At 37.1% G+C, this 17,532-nt stretch overlaps 1 protein-coding gene and 1 long non-coding RNA gene across 2 annotated transcripts; both read left to right on the top strand.

The window, feature by feature from the left end:
* Positions 1 to 846, top strand: LOC125264112. Its single transcript, XR_007183982.1, has 2 exons — positions 1 to 221; positions 368 to 846. It is a non-coding gene; the product is annotated as an uncharacterized LOC125264112 (long non-coding RNA).
* Positions 847 to 1,622: 776 nt separating this feature from the next.
* Positions 1,623 to 8,588, top strand: LOC125264028 (phospholipid scramblase 1-like). The gene is made up of 8 exons (XM_048183278.1): positions 1,623 to 1,917; positions 2,502 to 2,663; positions 2,792 to 2,856; positions 2,939 to 2,981; positions 3,087 to 3,286; positions 7,590 to 7,751; positions 7,867 to 8,032; positions 8,572 to 8,588. Exons 1-8 carry the CDS (start codon positions 1,863 to 1,865, stop codon positions 8,586 to 8,588), a joined length of 870 nt encoding a protein of 289 aa, XP_048039235.1. The 5' UTR covers positions 1,623 to 1,862.
* Positions 8,589 to 17,532: the final 8,944 nt, after the last annotated feature.

Below are 17,532 nucleotides of genomic sequence, written 5' to 3'. Positions count from 1 at the left end.
TCAATAAAACAGTAGTTAAACAGGGGAAAAAATGTTTCACTTGTTTTTTGCACTAGGTTGTCCACCCCAAAACCAATTTGCAAATCCCATGCCTCAACAAGAAGGAATTGAACTGGCTTCCTTAGCCACAGAGTTCAAGAACCAACCACCTCCAGCTCAGACAGTCATGAATCCGTCTGGTCCAATTAATGCAATGCAATACCAGATTAACCCGTATGGAGGTAAACATAGAATAAATGTATATCTGAGTATTACATAATACATAAATCTTCAAACGGTCAACTAAAACAAAGGGAGCAAACAAAATAAATGTTATTATACTAACTAGATTATTAAAACATTCAAGGTTTTCACTCTCTTAAATTAGGATATCCAATCCAATGCTACCTTCCAAATCCCATGTCTCAGCCTGAAGCTCCTGCACCAGCTCCTCCTGCAGAGCTCCAGCCGGTGAATCAACCAGCTCCAGTTCAGCCGGTTGTGAATCCATCTGGTCCAAGTAATCCAGCACCTCAACAGGGTCAGCCATATGCAGGTAAACACAGAATAAATGTATGTTTGAGGAGTTTATAGTAATATTTAGATGTAAAAAGTAAGGAAATTAAAGTTCAAGGTTTTTACTTGCTTTATCGAATTTTGTTTAAACTAGGCTATCCAGTCCAAAACTACCTTCCAAATCCAATTCCTCAGCCAGGACAATACATAGCCGCCTATTCCATTGGAGGTTATGGAGTAGCTGGAGCAGCTCCTCAACATGCAGGGATCCATCCATGCAATCAACCAGCTCCAGTTCAGCCGGTCATGAATCCATCTGGTCCAAGTAATCCAGCATCTAACCAGGTTCACCTGTATACAGGTAATCATAGAATAAATGTATATCTGAGTGTTATATAATAGTGAGATTTCACATTTTCTTAGCTGTCTCTTTATTGCCTGTTCATTCTGATCCAGAACACATAAGCACATCAATACAAATAGTGACATACACAAAAAAAGGTTGATTATTGCCTCAAACTAGGCTCTCCAGTCCAAAACAATCTTCCAAATCTCATGCCTCATGTTCTTGCACCAGCTCCTCCTGCAGAGCTCCAGCAAGTGAATCAACCAGCTCCAGTTCAGCCGGTCATGAATCCATCTGGTCCAATTAATCCAACACCTCACCAGGGTCAGCTATATGCAGGTAAACATAAATTAAAGGGATCGTTCACCCAAAAATGAAAATTTGATGTTTATCTGCTTACCCCCAGGGCATTCAAGATGTAGGTGACTTTGTTTCTTCAGTAGAACACAAATTATGAACTCTAACCATTGCGGTCTGTCTGTCGTATAATGCGTGTCAATGGGAACTTCGTCTATAAGAGTAAAAAAACATGCACAGACAAATCCAAATTAAACCCTGTGGCTCGTGACGACACACTGAAAACACCACTATCTCCAACTCTCCCACTGTCTCCACCTCTAAAAGTGTGTGAGGTCTGAATGCGCTCTGACAACGGAAGCGATGTCTCGCACTCATTGAAACAAAGCGCGAGACATCAGTTCCATCATCAGAATGTGTTTTCTGACCTCACCAACTGAATGTGAAGGGCAGTTGGACACTATCTCCAACGGCTCTACTTTCCATAAACAATAAAAAGTTAATATTTTCAGATTTACTTTGTCTCTTTATTGTCTGTTCATTCAATGATCTAGAACACAGAAGCAAATCAATACAAACAGTGGCACAAAAAAAGATCTATTATTTTTCTAAACTAGGCTCTCCAGTCCAAAACAATCTTCCAAATATCATTCCTCATGTTCCTGCACCAGCAGCTCCTGCAGAGCTCCAGCCAGTGAATCAACCAGCTCCAGTTCAGCCGGTCATGAATCCATCTGGTCCAATTAATCCAACACCTCACCAGGGTCAGCTATATGCAGGTAAACATAAATTAAAGGGATAGCTCACCCAAAAATGAAAATTTGATGTTTATCTGCTTACCCCCAGGGCATTCAAGATATAGGTGACTTTGTTTCTTCAGTAGAACACAAATTATGAACTCTAACCGTTGCGGTCTGTCTGTCGTATAATGCGTGTCAACGGGAACTTCATCTATAAGAGTAAAAAAACATGCACAGACAAATCCAAATTAAACCCTGTGGCTCGTGACGACACACTGAAAACACCACTGTCTCCAACTCTCCCACTATCTCCACTATCTCCACCTCTAAAAGTGTGTGAGGTCTGAACGCGCTCTGACAACGGAAGTGATGTCTCGCACTCATTGAAACAAAGCGCGAGACATCAGTTCCGTCATCAGAACGTGTTTTCTGACCTCACCAACCGAATGTGAAGGGCAGTTGGACACTATCTCCAACGGCTCTACTTTCCATAAACAATAAAAAGTTAATATTTTCAGATTTACTTTGTCTCTTTATTGTCTGTTCATTCAATGATCTAGAACACAGAAGCAAATCAATACAAACAGTGGCACAAAAAAAGATCTATTATTTTTCTAAACTAGGCTCTCCAGTCCAAAACAATCTTCCAAATATCATTCCTTATGTTCCTGCACCGGCGGCTCCTGCAGAGCTCCAGCCAGTGAATCAACCAGCTCCAGTTCAGCCGGTCATGAATCCATCTGGTCCTGTTAATCCAACACCTGACCAGGTTCAACCATACGCAGGTAAACAAAGAATAAATGTGTACAGGAATGTGATATAATATTTAGATGTGTGGAATTCATGCATTTAATAAAGACAATGCAAGGCTAACGATGATGTATGTCTATCCTCCTCATAAATGTCTCTACAGCACCTGCAGTTCCACCGCTGGTTATACCTTATGGAGTACCACCCGGTCTCGAGTACCTCACTCAGGTGGGCCTCTCTCTTTCTATCAATACATTTGTCTTTAAGTGTGATGTCTGGTTAAAACAAGGATTTTGGTTGTGCATTTCAGATCGACCAGGTGCTTATTCACCAAAAAATATCAATAGTAGAGAGTGAGTCTTTCTTCTAGCTCTTTCTTGTTCATGTTTCTTGTTTAACCATATTAGAGCACTGCCAATGTTTAATAGCATTTTTGTTCACACCTTACTTGTCTACAGTGCTCACTGGCTTTGAGACCCACAACCAGTATGAGATCAAGAACAGCATCGGGCAAGAGATCTACCACGCCAAAGAAAAAAGCGACTGCTTTACACGCAATATCTGTGGTTCAGCGCGTGGCTTCCAAATGCGAATTACAGACAACATAGGCCAGGAGGTCATACGGCTATATAGACCAATGCGCTGCTGCCTGCAAGAGGTAGAATAGACTGTCAGTCTTATCAAGGGTTCTGAAACATCTAAATAAAATGTCTTTGTAGAGATGTTGTTCATGTCGTTCTACACCTTAAGACCTTCATTCATCTTCGGAACATTTTTGATAAAATTCGTTGGCTCAGTGAGCCCTCCATTGCCAGCAAGACAATTACCACTTTCAATGCCCAGAAAGCTACTAAAGACATATTTAAAACAGTTCATGTGACTACAGTCGTTCGACCTTAATTATATGAAGCGATGAGAATACTTTTTGTGCACCAAAAAAACAAAATAACTACTTTATTCAACAATATCTAGTGATGGGTGATTTCAAAACACTTTTAAACTTTAACCCTTAATTGCATACCTCGGGTCTTTAGTGACCCGGGACATCATTCACTACCCTCCTCATTCATTTTTTAAAGTTAGACTTCAATCTTCTTGGTATTCCTCAATCGATTCATTATAAAGAATATAACATGAAAAAATCATAAAATTATAAAAGAATGCCTATTTTTGAACTCTTTTTGTGTAAAAATTGTATAGGGTCGCTAACAACCCGAGGCGTGTATCAGTGTACGTATATTTTTTCTGCACAACAATAATTGAATCTTAGATGACGGAATAAGTGCAATTCACCTTTATTCCACAAGGTGGCAATGTCTGATACACAATGCTGAAGTGACGACTTTTTCAGACAGAAAACGAAATAATAAGAAAAACATGAAATGGCTCAGTGATTTACTGCAGAGCGAGTACTGAACGCATTTAAATATGACTGTAACTGTCACTGGATGGATCTGGTGAAGCTGTTAGCGATCGAAATATTGATTTTGAAGATGTTGAAAATTATATAGTTCTGAGAATATGTTTGAGATTGCGAATAGGCTCATATTTGCGACCTCAAACATAAAACTAGCCTATTATTTGCTGAATTTACTGGGAAATGAGCTCTGACAAGGACAGTGATGATGGCATAAAACATCTGCTCAAACTGAACCCTTTCAAGCTCCAAAAGGTAACAAAATATACTTTATTTTATTCTTCTGTAATTGCTACTCTAATATCAGAGGAGTTTTATATTATCGCGACAGGTAGAGATCCTTCCGTGTTAGATATAGATCCGGGTCGATAAAGACCCGAATATGTAAGAATGATTGGCGAAACAGTCATGCATTTAAGGGTTAAGAATCATTTGTTTCGAATCAGTGGTTCGGAGCATGTATCAAACTGCCAAAGTCACGCCCCCCAGTGGTGAACCATTGAAATTTCGAATCACTTATGACTTAAAGCTGCAGTCCGCGATTTTTGGCCCTCTAGCGGTTAATAAACAGAACTGCATGCGTCTTGCGGAAGAACATTGTAGCCGGAGCTACTTTTCTCTGTGTATGTCTATGGCGGGTCACGCAGTTACTGTGATACTCTGCGGCGGGTCCTACCAGTCCGGTCTGAAATAGTCCAAATATAAACACTTATTATAAGTGTACCATAATGATTCAGGGTAAGACAAAAACACGGTTTGGAAAATGGATTCATGTTGTACATTCTTATTATATAATTTATTTTGAACAAAAAAAAGTTGCAGACAGCTACTGAAATAACGTGATTTTGGCAGTTTGATATACGCTCCAAACCACTGATTCGAAACAAAAGATTCATAAAGCACTAGATATTGTTGAATAAAGTCGTTATTTTGTTTTTGTTTTTTTGGAGCACAAAAAGTATTCTCGTCGATTCATAACATTAAGGTTGAACCACTGTAGTCACATGAACTGTTTTAAATACGTCTTTAGTAGCTTTCTGTGCATTGAAAGTGTTAATTATCTTGCTATCAATGCAGGCCTCACTGAGCCATCGGATTTTATCAAAAATATCTTCATTTGTGTTTCAAAGATGAACAAAGGTCTTATGGGTGTGGAATGACATGAGTAAATAATGACAGAATTTTCATTTTTGTGTGAACTAACCCTTTAACTAGAGTCGCTGCTTTGTAAAGTAACTACGACGAGAGATGTAAAGTTTCATGGCCCTATACATCACAAATCCTGGTTCATTTTAAAAAATGACTTCAGTTCAGTGAGGAAATTAAGTTGTGAACTCAGTATTAGCTCTGAATGATTCACTGACAATCTGATTCAAACCGCTCACATACAAGTTCAAGGCTGTTTTGTGAATCTTTTTGACTGACTCCTTAAAAAAGAACGGTGCATATGGAGTCAAATTAATGCCTTAAAGTTTTGCACAAAAATAAAGTTTTGCAAAACAAAAAAAAAAGAATTGAGCAATAAAAAAATGTTTTGCAAACAAAAATAAAGAATTGCAAAGGAAAAATAAAGTATTGAGCAGAAAAAATACGTTTTGCAAGCAAAAATAATAAATTGCAAAATAAAATAACGTAGTGCAAAAATAAAAATATAATCAATTACAAAAATCAATGACAGCTGTAATCCTATTTTATCTTTGCCACATATTTTTCATGCTCAAACCTACTAAATCATTTGCAACGCTCATTTTATTCTGCGTTTCAGTCAAGCGTGCGCTCACGATACCGGTTTTCCTTTGCGCTGCACTTTTCTGTGCGGTTCTCTTTATGGCACTGGTTTGACGTGGGGGTGGAGTCAAGAAACGGGGGCACGTCCCCGCGAAACACGTCATCAGCAGGAGACGCAGATCGCAACATAACAGATCAAGCATAGAGACAGAGCGCATTTATTATAATCTGAAAACCACGCCCACCGGAGGGGAAAACAATCCAACCGTCTCCATTGACTTTGTATTGCGTGAGGCTGCCTTCTTGTCTTTTCTGACTTATTACAAAAAACAGAACAATGCCTAAAAGCTGCTGTGTGACAAGGTGTACAACTAACAAGCTAAAAAACCCAGAAATACGTTTTTATAAGCTGTCGACCCCAAAAAACGAATGTTTAAGGACACAAAAGTGGATACAGGCAGTGAGACAGAGCGCAATGAGTCATATGACATATTACTATAAGAAATGCATTGGAGGGGGTCGTAATCGGCGACAGGTGAAATAATTCTTTGACATGGTTAAAAATAATGAATGGTTTGTTTTTGTTGGTTTGTTTAGCATATGTTGTCGCCGATTACGACCCCCTCCAACGCATTTCTTATAGTAATATGACCCGTTGCGCTCTGTCTCACTGCCTGTATCCACTTTGTGTCCTTAAACATTCGGTTTTTGGGGTCGACAGCTTATAAAAACGTATTTCTGGGTTTTTGCGATCTGCGTCTCCTGCCGATGACGTGTTTCGCGGGGACGTGCCCCCGTTTCTTGACTCCACCCCCACGTCAAACCAATGCCATAAAGAGAACCGCGCAGAAAAGTGCAGCGCAAAGGAAAACCAGTGTCGAGGGCGTACGCTTGACTGAAACACAGAATAAAATGAGCGTTGCAAATGATTTAGTAGTTTTGAGCATGAAAAATATGTGGCAAAGATAAAATAGGATTACAGCTGTCATTGATTTTTGTAATTGATTATATTTTTGTTTTTGCACTACGTTATTTTATTTTGCAATTTATTATTTTTGTTTGCAAAACTTATTTTTTTCCACTCAATACTTTATTTTTCCTCTGGAATTCTTTATTTTTGTTTGCAAAACATTTTTTTATTGCTCATTTCTTTTTTTTGTTTTGCAAAACTTTATTTTTGTGCAAAACTTTAAGGCATTAATTTGACTCCATAGGTGCATTCCTTTTTTTCTATAGTTTTAACATTCAGTCAAAAGGGGCTTAAGTAATTTGAAGTTGTTGTTGTTGTTAAACGAAGCTGATGCTGGTATAAATAGGGATATGATATGATTTAGTTGTTGGGTTGCTTGCCAAGTGGATCTGGCAAGCAGCTGTGCAGTGATTGAGCTAATTCTTTTTATGGGACAGTGGCATGAGGGGTTAAACTAATTTGGCATGAGATGGACAGTGTTCTGTTTTTAGCTGTGTGTTTACACACATGCTGGTATCATGTGTCCTTTTGAGTTATTCATTTAAATATTTAATAAGCCGTAGAACCAGTTTTTTTGCAGTCACTCCTACACATCACATACCCAGTTGTTTCTTAAGTATTTTAAATGCCCACTTAAATCAGTTAGAGCAGAGACTGATATGCATTACTATTAATAAATTGGGAAATTGCTATAAATTTAGTTATAAAGAACTCTATTTCTATTCAGTGTTCTTGTACAATCTGTAAGTGTAGGTGCCTCAAATAACTTTCTGTGTACTTATTGCACACATTTTCACATATGTCTCCTTTCTTATTTATTAATTAATGTGAATTTTCCAACCTTAGATTGAGGTACAGTCTCCCCTTGGACTTACCATAGGCTATGTGAAACAGGATTGGTCCTTCTTTTTACCAAGATTCTCCATCCTGGGCCCCAACAATGAGGTACTGCTGAAAATCCATGGGCCCTTCCTTCCATTCAAATGCTGCGGTGACGTAAACTTTGAGGTAACTTTTATTTCAGGCAGTGTTAGTGCTAGAATTAAATATTTTTTAGACTTAAGGCATTTTGCGCACCAATGCATGTTTAATGCACCAATCCACTAAGAAGGTCTGTCTTTAGGTAAAAGGCATGATTGGTGAGAAGCCAATTGGTCGAATCATAAAACAACGAAGTGGCTTCATAAAGAAATGCTTCACTGATGCTACTAACTTTTGTATCCAATTCCCTCTGGACATGGATGTTAAAATGAAGACTGTACTTATGGGCGCTTGCTTCCTTATTGTGAGTATTAAGTCAGGGATTTCACTGATTCACAGGACATCTAGCTGTAGCCTATGTATTGTGTGCTGGAGAAGTTCATTCAGATCTGGCATTTTAAACCTTTATGGAAGTTTATTGTGTTAAAATATATAGGGCCAGATTTACTAACAGCTTGCACCAGTGTAACCCTCTTTTGGCATTAAACTGCCAGGATTTACTAAAGACATGCAGTGCAAAATTAGCACTGAAAAGGTGTGGACACAATTATTTTTGTGGCTGACCATATTGTAAATGCATTTGTAGAAGTTTCTCTTTTCAGATTTTCTTCCTTTCAGAAAATTTATGGGAGAAGAATATTTATATAAATCATACAGCGTGATTTATTAAGGCTTGCGGTTGTCAATTTACTGGAATTTGCTGCATTATTTAACACTGAAAAAAGCATGTCCTTATACAGTTTGTGTTTGACATGTCTGCATTTATTAAATCTGGCCCATAATATTATGTTTTTTTGTTTTGTTTTTTTGACTAATCTCTTTTCATTCTCTTTGTTCTTCCTCATAGGACATCATGTTCTTTGACAAAGGTGGACAATTATTTTTAAAATTATTAAAGGCATCATGAAATGCTTTTCTTCCCCTATTTCTACTCCTTTCCTTGAGGGGTCACTTATAATGTTAGTGAGTTGTTTTTATTATTATTTTTATTATTATTACTGTTATTATTCTTTTCCATTTTTTATTAATAGCCTATACCATTTTCCACCCGATCCCTGACTGAAAAGCTCAGTCTGAGGACCTCCGTGAAGTTGGCACCCCATAAAATGAAATAATCCCCAAAACTATGTAATTCGTTTGTGCTACGTTTGTGCTGATTTGTGCCGCAAAAACGAACGTTTGTGCTGGTTTGGTGTTTGAGATATTGAGCATTATTTTTTTGATCGTGTGACGTCATTCTCCACCCCATGTTGTTCAAATCGCTTCAAACCGGCGCCATTAGTTTGTGCTACTTCGTCTAAATCGCACGAAACCGGCGTCATTTGTTTGTGCTCGATTTGTGCCGTTAAAACAAAAATTGTAACTAAGACCTCTTCTTAAATATAAGGAAAAAACGTTTTATGAACAGTTATGTAACTCTACACCTCATGCCATCCAAATTGCTCCAAACCGGTATTGTTTGTTTGTGCTCGATTTGTGCCAGTTTGTGACATTAAAAGAATCTCTAAATGATGACTTTTAGATAGGCATGAAGTTGGCCCCCCACCAATGCAAAACGTCGGCAAAATAGTCTCAATCGTTTGTGCCGTACAAATTTTGTGCTGCTTTGGTTTTTTAGATATTAAAAGAATATTTATTTGTCATTCTGAGGTCACCCAGCCCCCCACATGCTCCAAATTCACCGAAAATAGTCTCAATCGTTTGTGTTTAGTTTGTGCTTCGTTTGTGCTGGTAAAAGTTTCGTTTGTGCTGCTTTCGATTTTAAAATATTAGACTTTGAATTATAGGCGCTGACGTCACACAGCCCCCCACATTCTCCAATTTCGCCCATAATAGTCTTGGTTGTTTGTGCTTTGTTTGTGCTGGTTTGTGCAGGTAAAATTTTCATTGTGCTGCTTTGGTTTTTAAAATATTAAAATAACTTTTATAGGTCATTCTCAGGTCACTCAGCCGTCCACATGCTCCAAATTTGGCCAAAATAGTCTTGTTTTTTGTTTGTGCTTCATTTGTGCTGGTTTGTGCAGGTAAAAGTTTCGTTTGTGCTGCTTAGGTTTTTAAAATATAAGACACTGAATTATAGGCAATGACCTCACCAGCCTGAATGAAGAATCAGAAATAGCCTATAGGCTATTTTAAAGGGATAGTGCACCCAAAAATGAAAATTTGATGTTTTCTCCTTACCCCCAGCGCATCCAAGATGTAGGTGACTTTGTTTCTTCAGTAGAACACAAATGATGATTTTTAACTCCAACCGCTGCCGTCTGTCAGTCAAATAATGCTAGTGAATGGGAACTTCTACTATAAGAGTAAATAAAGCTTGCTTAGACAAATCCAAATTAAACCCTGCGGCTCGTGACGACACATTGATGTCCTAAGACACGAAACGATCGGTTTGTGTGAGAAACCGAACAGTATTTATATAATTTTTTACCTCTAATACACCACTATGTCCAACTCCGTTCATGACTCCTTTAGTGATGTCTGATCGCGCTCTGACAGCGGCAGTGATGTCTGACACTCATTGAAGTATATGCGCGAGACATCACTTCCGTTGTCAGAGCGCGATCAGACATCACTAAAGGAGTCATGAACGGAGTTGGACATAGTGATGTATTAGAGGTAAAAAATGATATAAATACTGTTCGGTTTCTCACACAAACCGATCGTTTTGTGTCTTAGGACATCAATGTGTCGTCACGAGTGCAGGGTTTAATTTGGATTTGTCTAAGCAAGCTTTATTTACTCTTATAGATGAAGTTCCCATCTACTGCAGTTATTTGACTGACAGACGGCAGCGGTTGGAGTTAAAAATCATCATTTGTGTTCTACTGAAGAAAAAATGTCACCTACATCTTGGATGCGCTGGGGGTAAGCAGATAAACATCAAATTTTCATTTTTGGGTGAACTATCCCTTTAAGTCTTAAAGGTTACAGAAATGTTTACTTTTAGCTTACTAACTTTACAATTGTTTGTAAAAATATTTAGCCAAAAAACAAGAAAAGATTGAATAAAAAACAACGGACTCTTTTCTCTCATAATATGTAAAAAACACACACACACACAAAAAAAAACATCAAGAAAAACTGTTTAATATTTCAAAGAAATATGGAATCATCATAGAAAATAGGCCTACTAGCTACTCCCAGTACACAAATCAACATTGTTAAAAAGGTTCATATAATATTCAGTGTTTCCTGAAGGATAATTGATCATGATTACTTAATTAATTGATGATAATTCCTTGTTTTTTCATTTTGGTTTTGTAAAGAAATAATGAAATAACAACAATATTGGATTGGAGTCCAGGTCCGTGTACCTGGTAGGCTCATTTGGTTTTTTACTTAAAAAGAAATAAAGAGAAATAAGAAAGCATTTGATTTTTGTTTTTTCGTTTTGTGTAAGAAACTGTCAAGCTAGAAAAATCAAGCTAGATTTTTTGTAATTTTATTCATGGGTAAGAAAATTATTGATTATTCTTTAATATTTGTTTCGCATGAGTGGCGCCCTGAAACACTGTTCAACTCGTAATGTCTTGCATGTCCCATCACGCAGTTCATTTGATGTAGGCTACTGCTCTGCATTTTAGTTACAGTTTTTCTAATTGGTTGTTTCGTATATTTCTTGCCAATGTACATCTGGTACAGAGCACAACAGCACACTTCTCTTGTCTGCGGAGGTGCCAGCGCGATCCCTTCCATTGTTTTCTGATATTTTGGGTTTTTCCAATGAAAAACAAATTATGTTATTATTTATAAAAAACAAAAAAATCTTCTAATAACGAGTGAAACATGTTGCATAATTACGTTTTTCTTAGGGCTTTTAAGAATAAAATAAATAGAAATAAATAAAAAAAATTTGATTTGAATGACATGGGGTGGAGAATGATGTCACACGACCAAAAAAATAATGCTCAATATCTCAAACACCAAACCAGCACAAACATCCGTTTTTGCGGCACAAATCAGCACAAACGTAGCACAAACTAATGCCATTGTTTTGGGGATTATTTAGTTTTATGGGGTGCCAACTTCACGGAGGTATCTGACCGACTGAAAAGCTCAGTCTGAGGGCACTTGCCTTTTAAGACTTCAATATAAACACCCAACTTTCTTGAGTGTTAAATATTTTTGTATAGAAAATAATACATGCTTAATAGTACAAATACTATGTACATATTTTAGTACATTAGAGGAGACAGCTACAGAATTATTAGAGGTATATTGCAAATAAATACTGTACTTTTGAACTTTCTACTCATCAAAGAATCCTGGGGAAAATGCAGCATAGTTTTCACAAAAATGTTAAGCAGCACAACAATAATAATAAAACAAATGTTTCTTGAGCACCAAATCAAAATAATAGATTGATTTCTGAAGGATCAGAGTAATATCGTCCCCATGGAATTATAAGGTTCTATCTGACATTTTTCTCAAAATTGAGTTATTCACATATACTTATTTGGTGACAACGTACACATACTGTGTAAGTTTTGAACAATGTGGGACCAGTTCATTAAATGTTGTTATGAATTGGACTTGCACAACAGAATCACCACTAATGTCTTTTACCACAACTTGCTATACAAAATGAAGAGAATCATTAGTGTCGAAGTACCAATAGTCTGCCAAGGAATCTTTTTCAAAAAATACTTCAAAGGTATTCTGTGACTTTGAAAACAGGAAAAATGTTTTCGACTTTTATGCCCTCCAAAATAAAATAAAATGCAAACCTCATGCAATCAAGACCCAGTACAATGATGTAAGACAACAAAAAACAAAGGAAGTCAACAAGACATGGAAAACAACAAGATATACCTGTTCTTGTCTAACTGGTTTGCTTAGATTATAACCTTTACTGGAATCATATTTTGCAATGTTCAAGTTCACATTTATTTATAAAGCACATTTAAAAACAACGTGTTGTACCAAAGTGCTGTACAATTTTACACAAAAGATAAAAGATAATAAAACTATTAAGATAAAATATAAAGCATGCAAGATAGGCCATAAACCACTCAAAACGCCCTATATAATTCAGGCAACATCATAAGCTAAAGAAAATAAATGAGTCTTTAGGCTAGATTTAAAAGTGTCCAATGTGGGGGAAGAACTGGAAGCGCATTCCACAACCTAGGAGCTGCAACTGCAAAATCTCGTTCACCCTTAGTCTTTAAGCGGGACCAAGGAACCGAGAGAAGGAATTTATTGCATGAACGGAGAGATCTTGGAGCAGAGTAAGGATGAAGAAGATCGGAAATGTACTGTGGTGCTAACCCATACATGTGCTATACACATACCGCAGAACCTTGAAGTCAACTCTGTATCTGACTGATAACCAATGTAAGGTGGAGAGAACAGGAGTGATGTGTTCTCTCTTCCTAGTTCTCATCAGAAGTCTAGCTGCCGCATTCTGAACCAATTGCAAACGGTGAGTGGAGGATTGAGGTAGACCTATATAGTGAATTGCAGTAGCCAAGCTGGGATGTAACAAGTGCATGGATCACTATTTCTAGGTCTTTCTTTGAGAGGAACTGTTTTAATTTGACGATGGACCGGAGATGAAAGAAGCTTCCTTTGACAACAGAATTGATCTGTTTATCGAATAATAAGTCAGAATCAAAGATAACGCCAAGGTTCTTAACTCTATTTTGCAATGTTAAAGACAGGGAACCCAACTGGTTTTCCATATTAGCAACACACAAAGGTGATCCAAAAGCCTCAGTTTTGTCACCATTTAACTAACCACATTTTAACTTCCTCCAGACAGGAGATAAAATTTAAAATGGAATTTCCATTGCTGGACTTGACTGGAAGATACAGTTGTGTATCGTCAACATAACAGTGATAAGAAACCTCATATTTCTGAAAGACAGAACCAAGAGGAAGCATGTATAAAGAGAAGAGCAGAGGACTCAGAATGGAGCCTTGTGGCACGCCACATGTGATCAGTGTTGAAGATGATTTATGTTTGCCAATATTAACTGAAAAAGTGCGACCTTTGAGATATGAGGAGAACCAACTTAATGCAACCCCCTGAATACCAACCACTCTCTCCAGACGATGTAATAACATGGCATGATCTATTGTGTCAAATGCTGTGCTGAGATCTAAAAGAATTAAGATGACCCCGTCCCCACGATCCAGGGAGCATATAGATATCATTTGTCACTTTTAGCAAAGCTGTCTTAGTAATATGAAATGCCCTGAAACCTGATTGAAATTTATCAAGCATGTTACAATCAGCGAGATAAGATGAAAGCTGTGAGTAGATTACCTTTTCCAGAATTTTGGAGAGAAATGACAACTTTGAGATAGGCCTATAATTACTTAAAATGTCAGGGTCCAGGTTTGTTTTTTTCAGGAGAGACTGCACCACAGCATGTATGAAGCTTGTGGGAACCACTCCGCTAATCAGAGAACTGTTTATTATGGCCAGTATGATGGGAGCGACAGAATTAAAAATGCCAGAAAGAACTGGAAGGCACCAGAGATTCGGAGCGAGAAACAACTGATGGCAATATTTGTGCTCTGATGTCCTGGATTTTGTCCACAAAAAATTCAAGGAACTTTTCGCAAATCTCAGGTGTTGCAGTAAGGTAGCCTGCTGTAGTAGGGTTCAAGACTGAATCAATTGTTTTAAAAATTACTTTAGGCCTATGGGCATTTTTTGCAATTACTTCAGAGAAATAATTTGACTTAGCAGTCCTGACAGCAATTTGATACTGCTTTAAGGAGTCACAGAGCATTTCATATGAGACCCCAATGTTCAAGGTTAAATAATTATCAGACAAATCTAAATATATCCTATAAATTGGTGATGTTTTTCCAGATTCTCCAGAAACTTATCCATAATCTGTGACAAGCTTGGTCAATGCCACTTGCAAGTTTTAATTTTGCACTGATAATGAATATCAGTAGGCTGTGTTGTTTGGCAAATTCAACTATGGCACCAAAAACCTTCTAAATAAAAAAAGATTACTACAAACTAATCAGTCAGAAAGTTTTTTGGACTCCTTGGCTTGCTGACTGTCTAACAGAAGGTTACTTGTCCTCAGTGTGTTTTCAGCATGTCCGGACCAGATTTGATCTATTTTATTTTATAAAGCAGTTATATTTTGATTTCCATTCATTCTCTTTCCTGTTATTGTACCAAAATCTGCTTTAACCTTTCCCAATGGCTAGATACATATTATAATATTCGGTTTTGGCGCTCAAAAAACACTTAATATTTTTGTGGAAAATGTTATACATTTGTGTAATTAACAAAGAAATCTTTTGTAACACTATAAATGAATTTACTGTCAATTTTGATCAATTAAACATGTCCTTTTTGAATAAAAGTATTAATTTCCTTTTAAACAAACAAAAAAAAAAAGGTAAATTATATGTTGATTCACAGTTTAGCTTGTGGTTTTGCTTTTTTTGCTCCAGTTTATCTTTTACTGTAGAACATACTATTTTCAAGGAAGACAGCAGAAGTGGAATGCAGGCATACATGTTAAGAAATGAGTTTCTAACACCTCATGTCTACGGCATTAACTTTCGTTTTCTTTAGTAGGTTTATATCACCTTTTAACCATCAGGCTCTATATGATATTATCCTCAGTGATGTGTATCAAAGTCACAACTGTAACTGTTATCACTTCATTGCATGAATGGATTGATGTTTCATCAGCACCTTGCATCTCCATACATTCCCTTTTATGATAGACTGTATGTTACTCCTAATCTGATAATCACATGACTTTGAAATGAATAATATTAAAATAAAATATATTTAATTTTATTTTATGCATCAGAGCAGGGTCATTGTTTGAATGCATTTTCTTGTAGTTCATTGTGACTTACATTGCATACTTTTACTCGTCTTTACTGTTTCTTTTTATTTTCATCAAAGACAGTCATTGTAATTGGATAATCTCATCATATTTTGAGTGCAAATCTTACTGGCCCATCTACAGCACTCGATGGTGTCAAAAGCCAAAAACAAATATATGTGATCAAGAATACCATCTGTCAAATAATTAGCATTCAGCCAACAAGAAGCATGCAACTGCGTACAACTTTTTACATGTAAAAAAAAAAAAAACCAAACAAACAAACAAAAAACAAAAACTTGGCAGAAAAGGTTCTCAAAATAATGACTGAGTAAAGATTATTTCATTTAGATCATTCGTGACATTGGAAAGGCCTCTATCTGGACAAGTTTTAGAGAAAGCGATGTTTCCTTGTGTTATATAGTGCAACAATATACCTAGGCCTTTCAGAACAGGTTATGCACACATATTTCATCAAGTCTTCTTCAAATGAATTATATGTGCAAACTGGACACTGATACAGTGGTGTAGCCTATCTGAACGCGACGACACGATTATTCTAAAAGACTGATTTTGAGACTGCAGTGCTCGTAAATGTAATCAAAGTAGACTATTATTAGCCCTATTAAATATTCTTTCACATTTCTCCCTTGTGCTTGGGAGTTTGTTGTCATTTTCTCCGTGCTCATATATTAATATTCATTATTCTGTATAATGAGTGTGTTCTATGTCTGTGCTTCATTGGTTGTTCTCTCCCCTCTTCCACCCTTCTACACTCCCACTTTTCCAGAGCTTTACACGCCTATTTTCACAGACTTTTTGAAACTCAGAGCAGAGGTGTGAACGACCAGGGTAAAACAGGGGGGTTTCATGACCCTTTAACAGTAGAATGGACGTAGCTACAAAACATTTAAACACTCTATTCTCCCATACATTTGTGCTACTATGACACATTGTGGTTGTTTTGGGTACAGCAACTCTTTTCAGTTCTAGCCTCAACACTTTGCACTTTCCATTCAAGTATTGAATGGGAACATTTATTTGTTAATGAATATTCTTGTGCGATTTTATGTCTTTTTTTATTTTCACAATATGTTTACAACAGGGCAACGTTGATCCTGAAGGGCCATTGTCCTGCAGAGTTTAGCTCCAACCCTAAAAGAAAAAGCACTCACCTGCCTGTAACTTTAGTAATCCCGAAGACCTTGATTAGCTTCAGGTGTGTTTAATTAGGGTTGGAGCTAAACTCTGCAGGACAATGGCCCTCCAGGATCGACGTACTAGCACAGGTTTAACATTGCAGAAACGATAACGTATTGTTTATGTCAGCGTTTTGTGTCACACTTTGTTCTTGTAATAAATATACACATTTGTACCTTAAAGCTGCTGTCCGTAACTTTTGATCCAATGATCCAAAATCAATTTATGAGCAAGTACATATTAGCCAGTATTCAAAACTATCTCGTTTCCTTAGCCCGATCACAACTGTAAGCTTGTAATGTTTTATAATGTAAATGGTACTGGTGGGTTTCCGCGGAAAATTCGAGTAGGCCTGTGCAGCCGTTCGTCTTTGCGTAATTTCGTCACGTCATGATCGAATCACTCATTCGGAGCGCCAAAGTCACGTGATTTCAGCAGTTTAGCCGTTTGATAGGATATCCGAGTTACTGATTCGATTCGTAAAGCTCCGAAGCAGTGTTTTGAAATCGGCCTATCACTATATTGTTGAAAAGTCATTATTTTGTTTTTTTGGTGCACAAAAAGTATTCTCATTGCTTTATAATATTAAGGTAGAACCACTGAACTCACATGAACTGTTTTAAATATGTTTTTAGTACCTTTATGGATCTTGAGAGAGATCAAAGTACCATTGCTGTCTATAGAGGCTTCACTGAGCCATCGGATTTAATCAAAATATCTTAATTTGTGTTCCGAAGATGAACAAAGGTCTTATGGGTGTAGAACGACATGAGGGCGAGTAATAAATGACA

This window comes from Megalobrama amblycephala, linkage group LG3 (assembly GCF_018812025.1).
Source record: "Megalobrama amblycephala isolate DHTTF-2021 linkage group LG3, ASM1881202v1, whole genome shotgun sequence".
Classification (NCBI taxonomy): domain Eukaryota; kingdom Metazoa; phylum Chordata; class Actinopteri; order Cypriniformes; family Xenocyprididae; genus Megalobrama; species Megalobrama amblycephala.
This window is presented reverse-complemented; position numbering and strand designations above follow the sequence as displayed.